Consider the following 13,550-nt stretch of genomic DNA (forward strand, 5'->3'; position numbering starts at 1 on the left):
AATCAGTATTTAAAGACATATTAGTCTATCTAGGCTCATATACTGGCATTTGGAATGAAGGAAGGACTGATATTGATATGAAATAAATAGATAGGACAAACTAATAAGTCTTGATGACTGATGACTCTAAAGAATGATCAGTAGATATGAATAAAAACTGATAGCAAAATTTGAGCCTAGGAGATTCGGCGAGTTGAACCTATATTAGAGTGAGGGCAAGAAAAGTTGGTTGCTGATTTGGGAAAAAAAGATGTATCAAAAGTTATTTGCTAGTTTCTCTCTTTTTAGTTTTTTGTTTTAAGTAATTAATTTCCCCCGGGTCTTTGATTTTCATTTTGGCTTTTATAATAGTTTTTTAAGTTCTAGTAACTACTTCTAATAACTCTTAAGAGATTAAGGTATGTATGTCTGAATGAAACAGTGTGTCTAAGAATAATTGTGAATCAGGTTGGCAAATAGTAGCTTTTTAAGCCAATTCTCAGTGTTGGTTATGAAGCTGTGTTTCTTTGCAAATTGATTCTTCAATGGGTAAAGGCATCATAGTATATATTACTCAAAACAGTAGGGTGGGCAAAATTTTCCATCAGGACTGCTGCCTATGTCACGTTGCTATTAGATGTAGGAGCGTATACTCCGTAACATTCAGGGCTGAAATGGATGGTTTTATGATAGAAAAACCTGAGAGACCTAACATAGGTAATATCTACATATTAAAAAACCATTAGGGGCCAGCCCGGTGGTGCAGTGGCGAAGTGCACACGTTCCACTTGGGCGGCCTGGGGTTTGCCGGTTCGGATCCCGGGTGCAGACATGGCACAGCTTGGCAAGCCATGCTGTGGTAGGCGTCCCACATATAAAGTAGAGGAAGATGGGCGCGGATATTAGCTCAGGGCCAGTCTTCCTCAGAAAAAAGAGGAGGATTGGCAGCAGATGTTAGCTCAGGGCTAATCTTAAAAAAAAAAAAAACCAAGAAACCATTAAAATTAGTTTATGACAATGACTGTAACAATACTAACAGCCTCTTAACATTTAGACTGAGAATGGAATACATTTCAGACTGTTTGTCCTTTTCTATCTGTACTGCTGCAGCAGTCATGTAGGAAATGAGAATGGCAACGGCTGCTGCCTCTGCAGAGCTGGTAACTCACAGGTGGTATAGTGATAGAAGGAAGATCATGGCTAATGTATATGAAAAGAAAACAAAGTCTATAGCTGACTTCTTGTAAAAGCTTCACCGTTTTTACTATTTTCTGAGAGGTTGAGAAGAGTTTCTTTTCCTGAGAAATTTTGCAGTATTACTTGCAGATCTTAATGATCCTAATTTGAGTTATGTCTCGGGGATAGAAAAGTGTGTCCTCAGTAAGTATTTTCTTGAAAGATGAGTGAGTGTCTTCCAGTTGGAAATGGCTGGAGTTTTGCTTATAATCACTCAGGCTTATTCTGGATAACTTTCAACTTTTGGAAATTAATGTATCATTAAACTATTTTAAGCTCTAAACTCTGCTTGTTTGTTTACAGTGAATCTAACATTATAAGCATTTGGAATAATGGGAAAGGCATTCCGGTAGTAGAACACAAAGTAGAGAAAGTTTATGTTCCTGCATTAATTTTTGGACAGCTTTTAACATCCAGTAACTATGACGATGATGAGAAAAAAGTAACAGGTAAAGTCTAAATGGCTGATTAGAATTTTTATTGAAGAATATCGTTCTCCTAAAATAAAGTCTCCTACTATTCCTATATAAAATATTATAGAAAAGGAAAGCTGTGTAGTTTTGTTGTGAGAAAATCCTTTTCAGAATTAATATCTATAAAAAACTGTTGTGTATAAGTATTGTCTTGATTATAGCCTGCAGAGACATTTTAAAAGCTTACCTGTGATAGTACATCTACTTATGCTAGAACTCCTGGAACGCTAACCTGGCTGACAGTGTGAGTGTTGAATTAGAGTACTGGTGAAAGTAAGATGTGTGATTCCTGCATATGAGAATTTGTTCTTACATAAGCACCATGTCTTTTGGTAGCAATTAAATTGCTTTCAACTGTTTTCTTTAAGAAAGCCAAGATTGCAAATCTAGACTGTAAATACAGTTGAAAGTACTTTGACCAAAACCAGGTGTTTTCCTACTTACTTACATTGCCCAAGTAGGTTGATCAGTTTTTTTTGTTTTTTTCCAGAACTGAGGCTCTAGGATTAAGATTTTATAATAGAAAAGTGACTTTGATAGAAAGCTCACATTTCATACTCACATAAACTTACTGGATTATAGGAAATATCAAGCTTAATTCTTTTCAAATTGTGGTGAAGATAATGAATCTACAAAATGTGTATTTTAGTTATGTTACTATATGTGCTAAATCTTAATTGTATTTTTCATTAAATAAAAAAATCTGTACTCTAAAATGTTCAACTGATGATTGTTAAGATTATGCAAATAAGTGGAACTGTGCTGCAAAACCCTGTCCTATGGTAGGTAAGTTAGCAAAGTTACCTTAAAATCATTTTCGTTAAACTTTTCATGTTTAATGTTCTTACAGGTGGTCGTAATGGTTATGGTGCAAAACTTTGTAATATTTTCAGTACAAAGTTTACAGTAGAGACTGCTTGCAAAGAATACAAACATAGTTTTAAGCAGGTATGATAGAAATGTCTATTTTTTTTAATCGTATGTTGTTGCTTTGCCAAGATAATAGAACCTTAGGTAAATTGCAATGATACCTATATAACTTTTTCTTTCTAAGCGTTAAGCAAGACATCAGAGTAAAAAGACTTCAGAATGCCTAGGAGATTTTAAATAAGCCTGTCTTTCTCCCATTCCCTTAAAACAAAATGCTTTATTTAACAGATGTTTCCTTTAACCTTGTTAAGCGTTAGTGAAGATGTCCTGAACTTCATAGACTAGTTGAAATGCATCCACTTAACATGTATGAAAAATTCCTCATTGATTCCTCAAATTCATATTTCTTTTTTTTTTTTAAGATTTTTTTTTGAGGAAGATTAGCCCTGAGCTAACTACTGCCAATCCTCCTGTTTTTTCTGAGGAAGACTGGCCCTGAGCTAACATCCATGCTCATCTTCCTCTACTTTATATGTGGGACGCCTACCACAGCATGGCTTGCCAAGCAGTGCCATGTCTGCACCCGGGATCTGAACTGGTGAACCCCGGGCCGCTGAAGCAGAATGTGCGCAGTTAACTGCTGCGCCACTGGGCTGGCCCCTCAAATTCATATTTCAAAATTTTAACTTATTTTACTCTGTAGGCCTTTGAAAATAGTTGGAATTTTACATAAGCTAAAATAATTTTGTCAGGAAGAGCATCATACCTATTTATTTTTGTAAAATTCTGCATGATCATGTTGAAGAATTTGAAAGATATTTTACGAACAGTGCATAAAGTTGTGCAGTTCGTTTTGCTTATTTTCAACGTGAGATTATTATAATAGTATTGAAAATTTTTTCATCTCTAATATTATCAGTTTCAAAGATTTGATTTGTTAAGCTGGAAAATTGATATAGTTGTGGTAAACAAATGTATTTCATGAGCTGAGTCTTTATGTATTATAAAATGTAGAAGCATTATAGAAATATTTGAATATTTTTTCTTTTAAAGACATGGATGAATAATATGATGAAGACTTCTGAAGCCAAAATTAAACATTTTGATGGTGAAGACTACACGTGCATAACATTCCAACCAGATCTGTCCAAATTTAAAATGGAAAAACTTGACAAGGATATTGTAGCCCTTATGACCAGAAGAGCTTATGATTTGGCTGGTTCTTGCAAAGGGGTCAAGGTCATGTTTAATGGAAAGAAATTGCCTGTAAGTGTCTTCTAAAATAGTTAATGCTTTGTTATTTTGTAGACAGTTTATGGTTAGATCTTTCTTTTTAAATCTAATCTCATAATCTCTTTCAACTAGTGTGTTTAGATGATCACATTTAAAGTGACCATTGATATATTTGGATTGAAATTTACCAACTTGCTAGCTATTTTCTATTCATTGTATTTGTTCTTTGTTTCTTTTTTCTCTTATTCTTCCTTCTCTGTTTTTTTTAAGCATTTTTTTATGATTCCATTTTATCTCCTCTGTTTACTTATTATACCTCTTTTTAAGACTTTTTTAGTGGTTGCCCTAAGGTTTATAATATACATTTGTAAATGGTTTGAGTCCACCCTCAAATAATTTATGACTTCATGTGTAGTGAAAAGACTTTATGACAGTATAATCCCCAGGTTGTCCCTCCCATCCCTTGTGTCATTGTCATCATACATTTCACTTTTACATATGCTATAAATACCAGATTCCTGGAGGAAAAGCCTGCAAGAGTAGGAACCCTTTATGATGACAGCCCTCAGGTGCTTCACACACTTACGCTAGTCCACACTTGTCCAATAGCAATTTGTCAACACTTCTGGCTTAGTGTTCCTGCTGGCTTATATGACGTTAGGCAGCTTCTACGCCAGTTAAGCAAAATGCTTAGATTCTATGTCTTCCTACAGGTACCTGTCTCTCTTCAGACTTAGGATGGCCAGCTGTCCTATGATCTCAATTTTTTGAGTGTTCATGAAAAATCAGTTTATTGTCCGAACAGTTGTTTTCTTGTAAGGGCAGAAGCTTCTGGGTTTTTTTCCAGCCTTCCACATGTCTGAACTCAAACTGGAAGTCACTTTGTCATTTTAAAAACTTAAACTTTTGAAAGATTTTCTAATAATTTACCTGTGCAGGTGTCCTTTCATAACCTTTCTTTATCAATACATATGGAAATGAATTCCTTTTTAAAAGGCAAGGATCAAGGAGTAGAATAGGGGAAATCATGAAGGTTTATATCTGCAGAGTAAGAGCTGTTCCTGATACTCTTCTCTTTTACTGGATATGCATGAGAGACCGGAGCAACGCCCTATATCCAGATCTTTCTTTTGTCATTGATGGTGGCTGTCAACATAGACTCTCTGCCTGGGGACCAGCACAATCCTAAGGAACTCAAAAGAACAAAGTTATTGACTTATCACAGCTGGGAGTGGCCATAAAATCTACACAGCATGTATATCTCTTGGAGGGTGCATATCCAGCTTGCAATATGGTTTCTTGTCTACAATATGACTTCCCTTATATCAACCTTGTACTGAGCTGGTATCAGTATGAAAGTACCTGATGGCATTCACCTAGTTGAGCTGCCAATATAAGGTTAATTATTTATTGTTTTTGTTTTTCAAATTAATAGGTAAATGGATTTCGCAGTTATGTAGATCTTTATGTGAAAGATAAATTGGATGAAACTGGAGTGGCCCTGAAAGTTATTCATGAACTTGCAAATGAAAGATGGGATGTTTGTCTCACATTGAGTGAAAAAGGATTCCAGCAAATCAGCTTTGTAAATAGTATTGCAACAACAAAAGTAAGTATGCTAGTTCTTTGTTTCCAAGGCAGTGGTGGAACAATGCTTCATTAAAAACAACCAAATAAGGGGCCGGCCCGGTGGCGCAGCGGTTAAGTTCGCACGTTCCGCTTCTCGGCGGCCCGGGGTTCGCTGGTTCGGATCCCGGGTGCGGACATGGCACTGCTTGGCAGCCATGCTGTGGTAGGCGTCCCACGTATGAACTAGAGGAAGATGGGCACGGATGTTAGCTCAGAGCCAGGCTTCCTCAGCAAAAACAGGAGGACTGGCAGTAGTTAGCTGAGGGCTAATCTTCCTCCAAAAAAAAACAAAAACAAAAAACAACCAAATAAACAGCAGTAACAACAAAAAAAACCCAAATCTTGCTTTTGTGAAATCAAAATTGACTTATAAAACTGAAAGCTTATTTTCTATGAAATAGCTGTCTTACAATTTATTTAAATAATCAATTGAGAAATAAGTTTATATGATTAGTGTTTATAGTTGAATATATTTGTATTTATTTTATTATTTTTGTTATTTTTTTGGTGAGCAAGATTGGCCCTGAGCTAACATCTTTTGCCAGTCTTCCTCTTTTTGTTTGAGGAAGATTTTCCCTGAGCTAACATCTGTGCCAGTCTTCCTCTATTTTGTATGACTCACCACAGCATGGCTGACAAGTGGTGTAGGTCTGTGCCTAGGATGTGAACCAGTGAACCCAGGCTGCTGAAGCGGAGTGCACCAAACTTAACCACTAGGCCCCACAGTTGTATTTTATGAAATCTAGAATGATAACAAATTCCATATTCTGTGTTCTGAGTTTAAATTGTAAAGTAAAGAATAATAGGATATAAGTCTGTTTGGGGTTCAGATTGTGGAACGTGTTAGCTGTCATTTTAAGGAGTTTGAACCCTCTTTTATAGGCTTTTGGATTTCAAAATCAAATGAAGTTCTTCATATCTAAAAGCATTTATCCATTAATCTTAATAAAGTATTAGACAATATAACATGTATCCTAGAATAATCTAAAGGAGTGATTTGTCACTTTCTCACTCTTGTTCAAGTTTTAACTTATTATTTTTTTTAATGTTCAATGTTTTTTATAACCTGGCATCACTTTCTCTAGTCAACAGAAATCCTACATCAGTTATGATTGCATTTTGTTTTATGTAACAGAAACCTAATATACAGTGGTGTAAACGTGAAGGTTTTATTTTTCATCTTATAATGGGACTGGGGGTTGGCAGTCTTAGTCTGGTTTGTGACTCCACAATGTCATCAGGGACCTATGCTCATTTTGGCTTTCTTTTCTGCCACCCTTAGCATGTGGCTTTCATTCTCATGCCTTTATGATGCCTGCTGCACCTCTTTGCCTCATCTCCAAGTTCTAGGAAGAGAGAATGGGCTTGGGCAAACGCATATGCCAACTAAATCTCTCCCTTTTTGTCAGGAATGCAGTAGTTTTCCTGGAGGCCCCATCCAGGAGACCTCTGCTAACATCTCTGGCTAGAAGTGGCTCAAGTGGCTACCTCTGGTTGCAAGGGAGTCTAAATTGGTGAAGCTTTTTAATTGGACATGTTGCCAGTTAAAAATAAATTAATTTTGGATTTATCAATAAAGTAAAAGGGGAGAATGGATATTGGATGGACAACTGGCAATGGCTGCCACAGTCCCTAACTTTAAATTCTGTGAGTGTCATTACCACCACCATATCAATATTCATTTTCACTTCCCTATCTTTTTTATTCCATTGTTTCTACTTTGTATGGAGTTATATGGAGTTGGCTTATTGGCTCTACAGCCAAAAAGACATTATTTTTTAAATGCCAACTCTGCCATTCTGAGACTCATATTACTCCTCTGGAAAATAGGGTTAATAATACTGATTTCACAAAGTTGTTGTGAAGATGAAATGCTCGTTCTAGAAAAAAAAAGAATATGAAAGTATTTTGCTGCCTTAACTATAGAAGATTTTGGATTCTGTTTTTTTTTCCTCTGTAGGGTGGACGACATGTGGATTATGTAGTAGATCAAGTTGTCAGTAAACTGATTGAAGTAGTTAAGAAAAAGAACAAGGCTGGTGTATCCGTGAAACCTTTTCAAGTAAGTGATGCTTTATATATTCTGTTGAATTATTAAGTAATATCAGTTCTGATATTGACCTTCTTTTGCTATGTTTTCAACAGGTGAAAAACCATATATGGGTTTTTATTAACTGCCTTATTGAAAATCCAACTTTTGATTCTCAGACTAAGGAAAACATGACTCTGCAGCCCAAAAGTTTTGGGTCCAAATGCCAACTGTCAGAAAAATTTTTTAAAGCGGTGGGTAAAATTTGTTATTTTTCAGTGTGTTTTTATTGAATTGATAAGTACTTTTCTGGATTTATTCTATTTGTGATTATTTTCTCTCTTATATTAACTTATATAAGGGTATAAGCATACTCATACTACAGGGTAATATGCTTAATTCTGCAAACCTCAAAGGGTGGACTTTGTTTCATAAGACAATTGATTATTTTGCCAAGAATTAAGGTAGGGAATCATGTTACTAATTGTGTTTTGCATTGGGCGTTATAAAGCCAGATTTCCTTCCAACAAATGTACAGGCCCTTATAGAACTCCTGATTGTATCTTTTCTACTCATGTCAACCTCATCTGCTGATTTTTGCCACTATATAGTTTTTTTTGAAATTGCGGTAACATATGTATGATATAAAATCTACCCTATTCTACATATTTTAAAATTTTATATTACTTTGCACATATTATTTAGGCCACCTTAATCTTCCTGAAACAAGCTGAGAGTACAATAAATAATAAATCTTAGATTTATAACTGAGCCGTGCGGCTGCTAGTAGCTTCTCATAATCTGTTGTATAAAAGCAAGATTTGCCTCAGTTCCCTTGTTCAGTAATACCATCAGTAAATATATATTAAATAAGCATATTAGAGTACCTTTAAATATGTTTGCACTGGGAATGTAAAGATTAATAAATCACAGCCCCTCCTCTTTGGAAGGTTATAATTTGGTGGAGGAGTATCGTGTAATTGTGATAAACATATTTATCAAATTCTAGTATTGGAATTTCAAAGGTAGGTTCTCACAAACAAAAACAAAAGTTGTTTTTTAGGTTCTGGCTTAAGGCCTATAGAAATAGTACTTTGAACAGCAAAAAGAGGAGGATTGGCAGTGGTTAGCTCGGGGCTAATCTTCCTCAAAAAAACCCCCAAAAAACTACCTAGAATGATGAAAAATAAATAACTGCAACTTGGAGATGCTTCACTTTTCTTCTTTTTAAAGATTTTATTTTTTCCTTTTTCTCCCCAAAGCCCCCTGGTACATAGTTGTGTATTCTTCGTTGTGGGTTCTTCTAGTTGTGGCATGTGGGACGCTGCCTCAGCGTGGTCTGATGAGCAGTGCCATGTCCGCGCCCAGGATTCGAACTAACGAAACACTGGGCCGCCTGCAGTGGAGCGCGCGAACTTAACCACTCGGCCACGGGGCCAGCCCCCACTTTTCTTCTTTTTGCGTCAGCATCTTGTCAGATGTTGATTCACTGCAGAGTGACACACAATATATAATGTTGAAATCCTCATTACAAACTTTTTAAAGAATAGGATTAGTCTTAAGTTCTTGAGTTTATCCTAATGTTCCCTTCATGTTAAATATTTTTGTCATAGCGAATTCCAGAGTCACATTTTTGTATTGAGAGATAGCAGAAACGTCAGTATCTGGAATTTCCAAGCTAATAAATTCATGGGGGGATCAGCTGTTACTGTGTTATTTTTAATAAAATTAATTTGTGACAAAAGCTATGTATGTTTCTCATGGAGTTTATTATAGTAAAATTTTTTTCATATGTGGGAAAGTTACCCTTTTTTCATGTGTTTATATTTCAGTATAATGGAACATCGTGTATAGCTGCCTGAGTTAGTTTTACTATAGTTAGAGTAAAATTTACCAGCATATATTATTGTTATTATCATCACCATTATTGTTTTGCCTTAAAACTGCACAAGATTCCATTAATACTGCACAAGTATTACATTAATTTTAGCTAAGTGTATGAATTTGTGGCTTGTTTGTACATCATTATTCTTTGATTTTTAGGCCTCTAACTGTGGCATTGTAGAAAGTATCCTGAACTGGGTGAAATTTAAGGCTCAGACTCAGCTGAACAAGAAGTGTTCGTCAGTAAAGTACAGTAAAATCAAAGGTATTCCCAAACTGGATGATGCTAATGATGCTGGTAAGATTCAGATTTCTTTTTTAAGATTTTGATTTAATTTTTTATTTTTCCAGTTATCGAAAATGTTCATTTTTCACATAGAGAGGCTATAGGATTTTACGTTCAGAGTATAATTTTATTTCATTAAAATTGCCACATGCACCACATACTACTAATTTTCAGGGGATAGGAATTCAATAAAATATGCTTAATAATTAAACTGTATTGAGCACAATGTATGATGACTCTAACAGTCTTTCACTATCATCATTGTGATTTTTTCTGGCTTCATTTTTCTCATTGGTAAAATTGAGGAATTTGGAGTATGTATCATTTTTAATTTCTCTTAGGTGGCAAACATTCCCTGGAGTGTACACTGATACTGACGGAGGGAGACTCTGCCAAATCGCTGGCTGTGTCTGGATTAGGTGTGATTGGGCGAGATAGATATGGAGTCTTTCCACTCAGGGGAAAAATTCTTAATGTACGGGAAGCTTCTCATAAACAGGTATATATCTGTCACATGTATATTACATTTTAATACATGACTAAAATTGTTGAATTTTTTTAATGTAAATTCTGACTCACTTTTTGCATATTTCAGCACTTTAAAATACTTTAAATTATTTTCCTTTTTATGCAGATCATGGAAAATGCAGAAATAAACAATATTATTAAAATAGTTGGTCTACAATACAAGAAAAGTTATGATGATGCAGAATCCCTGAAAACTTTACGCTATGGAAAGATTATGATTATGACTGATCAGGTTGGTTTAAAAGTTGCCACAAATTTAAAACTCATCTTTTTAATTTTTTTTTAAAGATTTTATTCTTCCTTTTTCTCCCCAAAGCCCCCCAGTACATAGTTGTATATTCTTCGTTGTGGGTCCTTCTAGTTGTGGCATGTGGGACGCTGCCTCAGCATGGTTTGATGAGCAGTGCCATGTCCACGCCCAGGATTCGAACCAACGAAACACTGGGCCGCCTGCAGTGGAGCGCGCGAACTTAACCACTCGGCCACGGGGCCAGCCCCAAAACTCATCTTTTTTAGAGTGTCCTTTTGATATTTGGTTCATGAGACTTGCTCTAAGATAATACAAATGATTGTACATCAAAGGGGAAAAAAAACAGTGTTTAATGGCACTGCTTGTGTGAAGCACATTTTTACATGATCTAATTTACTGGGTAACCATCTTTTTGGTTAGTTATTTTAAAAATGTTTTTAAGTGCAATAAATATGAGAAGAGGAGAACACACTGTTGTATTACGGGGTTGAAGCTTACCTATAAGTAGGAAGGAAATGATGAAATTTACAAGTGAGAAAGATTAATCAATAGGATAATGGTTAATATTTGTATATGACGGCCTAATTCGGGATGCCCAAAAACTAGGAGGACTTGAATAGTGAAACAGCAGTAATTAGGAAAGAACTTGAAAATTGAAAAGGAAGAATTTCATATGCGTTCAACTGCTAGTCTCTTGTATACTTGAAAAGCATTTGTAGAGAAAATCAACTGAAAAGGCTGCAATTTAGTTTTAAGCAGAAATTTAGCAGTTTTTATGTCGAGAGAAGACTTGTTAATACCTGTACTTCATGGATTTCTTCTTCCATTACCCAGTGAAATGGCATTATAACCATGTTTTATGTATTTCTATCTGTAAATCATTCTCTTGGTGAAATCTGGGTAAACCATAAAACAGATATAATGTTAGTATATTTTGTAGTGACAGGATGATCCAGTCTATCACTAGCCATGTTCTTTATTTGAATTTTAATGAAAAAGTCTTTACTGTGATCATCTAAAGAATAATACCTACTCTTTTGTAAAATGCAGTTGTACAATTTGAGTGGAATTTTGCCTCTTTGCTGCATTCAACATTTTAAAATTTGGTTATATAAGTAATTATATTTCATAAAGTTATTATATCATTCTTTACTAACATTTATTTAGGATCAAGATGGTTCTCACATAAAAGGTCTGCTTATTAATTTCATCCATCACAATTGGCCATCACTTTTGAAGCATGGTTTTCTTGAAGAGTTCATTACTCCTATTGTAAAGGTACTATTTACCTTAATATGTTTTTATACTTTTGTCTTAAAGGATAGCAAAAAAACCTAATTTTTATTTATTTTTTTATTAACTTAGGCTAGCAAAAATAAGCAGGAACTTTCCTTCTACAGTATTCCTGAATTTGATGAGTGGAAGAAACATATAGAAAACCAGAAAGCCTGGAAAATAAAATACTACAAAGGTTTGTATTTTAAAATACTTAAATTTTGTGAAGTTACTGCTGACATAAATTTATTTTTATGAAAGTATTATAAAATATTTTGAAAGTTTGTCACTTTTAGACTTCAAAAACAGCTATTTCTGATATCTAAAGAATTGTCATGGAAAATTTTATAAAAGTAAAGTAGTATAATGGGCTTCCTACCTACTTAAACAATCACCATTTCATGGCCAATCTTGCTTTGTCTAAACTCTTCTCATTGTCACACCATTAGTTTGAAATAACTTCCAGACATTATATATTGCTAAAATAATTTTTTTAAATGTCAATAATACTGTTATAATACCTTTCTTTAATAACCTTAAATATTCAGTCAGTGTTATAATTCTCCTGACTGTATTAAAAGTGTTTATTTTTATAGTGGGGTTTTTTCTTTGAGTCAGGATCCAAACGAGGTCCGCACATTGCATTTGGTTGATGAGTCTCTTAAATCTTAATACATTGTTACCCTTTTCATATTTTTCCCTTGCATTTTATTGAAAAAGTTGATTGTTTGTCCTTTATAATTTCCTACATTCTGGCTTTGCTGATTATAGCTGTAGTTTCATTAAATATGTAGCATGTTTCTCTTATTTTCTGTTAACAGGTAGTTAAATTGGAGGCTCAAACAGATTTGGATTAGATTTATGTGGCAAAAACGTTTAATAGTTGGCATTGTGTACTTATGTCAGGAGGCACGTAATATCTGGTTCTTTCTTTGTCTATTAAAATTGATCAGTTGGTACTGGTCCATCAGCTTTTTACCTAATGATTTTAAACAGCCATTGATGTTCATGATTCACTTAAAAAATTTTTTTTCAGCTGTATTGAAGTATAATTGACAAATAAAATGTATGTATTTGAGGTGTACAACATGAGGATTTGATATACATATACATTGTGAAATGATTACCATAATCAAATTAATTAACACATCTGTCACCTCACATAGTTACCTTTTTTTTTCTGTGGAGAGAGCATTTAAGATCTACTCAGCAATTTTCAAGTATGTAGTATAGTGTTATTAACTGTAGGCACCATGCAGTGCATTAGATGCCCAGAACTTATTCATCTTATAACTGAAAGTTTGTACCCTTTGACAGACCCATTTCCCCTACCCCCCAGCCCCTGGCAACCACTGTTCTGCTCTCTCTTTGTGAGTTTGACTTTTTTAGATTCTACATATAGGTGAGATCATCTAGTATTTATCTTTCTCTGGGAGGCTTATTTTCACTTTTATTTTTTAAATTGTGCAGGATTGGGTACCAGTACAGCTAAAGAAGCAAAGGAATACTTTGCTGATATGGAAAGGCACCGCATCTTATTTAGATATGCTGGTCCTGAAGATGATGCTGCCATTACCTTGGTAATAAAATTAATTTTCAAAAATTTTTCCTAATATCCATCCCCTTACCTGCCATACATTTTTTCCTGGTCTTGGTTTTCTGTGATGTCTCTTGAATTCTAATGCCCAAGCTAGTTAATCTTAGTGTCTCCCCCAACCCCCTCGATTATGCCCTGCTTTTGTAGTTCTTTAATGAAAGACCTCTGTTCAAGTGTATTTTTAATAAAAGTACATTGGGAAAAACCTTAATTTCCCAGAAATTAATAGTTATTTGCCTTTATAAATTTTAATTTTATAATAAAATTCATTTTATTTTTAA

The 13,550-nt window shown here is 34.6% G+C and overlaps 1 protein-coding gene across 2 annotated transcripts in view; it reads left to right on the top strand.

Annotated features, from left to right (window-relative positions):
• The window catches only part of TOP2B (DNA topoisomerase II beta), a 59,937-nt gene that overhangs the window by 17,432 nt on the left and 28,955 nt on the right, over positions 1-13,550 (top strand). For both annotated transcript variants that reach the window (XM_023620838.2, XM_023620839.2), the window contains exons 5-16: positions 1,519-1,664; positions 2,539-2,636; positions 3,612-3,824; positions 5,227-5,400; positions 7,381-7,482; positions 7,566-7,703; positions 9,493-9,631; positions 9,961-10,118; positions 10,254-10,379; positions 11,565-11,675; positions 11,763-11,868; positions 13,143-13,252. In XM_023620838.2, coding sequence (XP_023476606.1) covers positions 1,519-1,664; positions 2,539-2,636; positions 3,612-3,824; positions 5,227-5,400; positions 7,381-7,482; positions 7,566-7,703; positions 9,493-9,631; positions 9,961-10,118; positions 10,254-10,379; positions 11,565-11,675; positions 11,763-11,868; positions 13,143-13,252 — 1,621 coding nt within the window. The remainder of the gene's footprint in view (positions 1-1,518; positions 1,665-2,538; positions 2,637-3,611; positions 3,825-5,226; positions 5,401-7,380; positions 7,483-7,565; positions 7,704-9,492; positions 9,632-9,960; positions 10,119-10,253; positions 10,380-11,564; positions 11,676-11,762; positions 11,869-13,142; positions 13,253-13,550) is intronic.

This window comes from Equus caballus, chromosome 16 (genome assembly GCF_041296265.1).
Source record: "Equus caballus isolate H_3958 breed thoroughbred chromosome 16, TB-T2T, whole genome shotgun sequence".
NCBI classification, from domain to species: domain Eukaryota; kingdom Metazoa; phylum Chordata; class Mammalia; order Perissodactyla; family Equidae; genus Equus; species Equus caballus.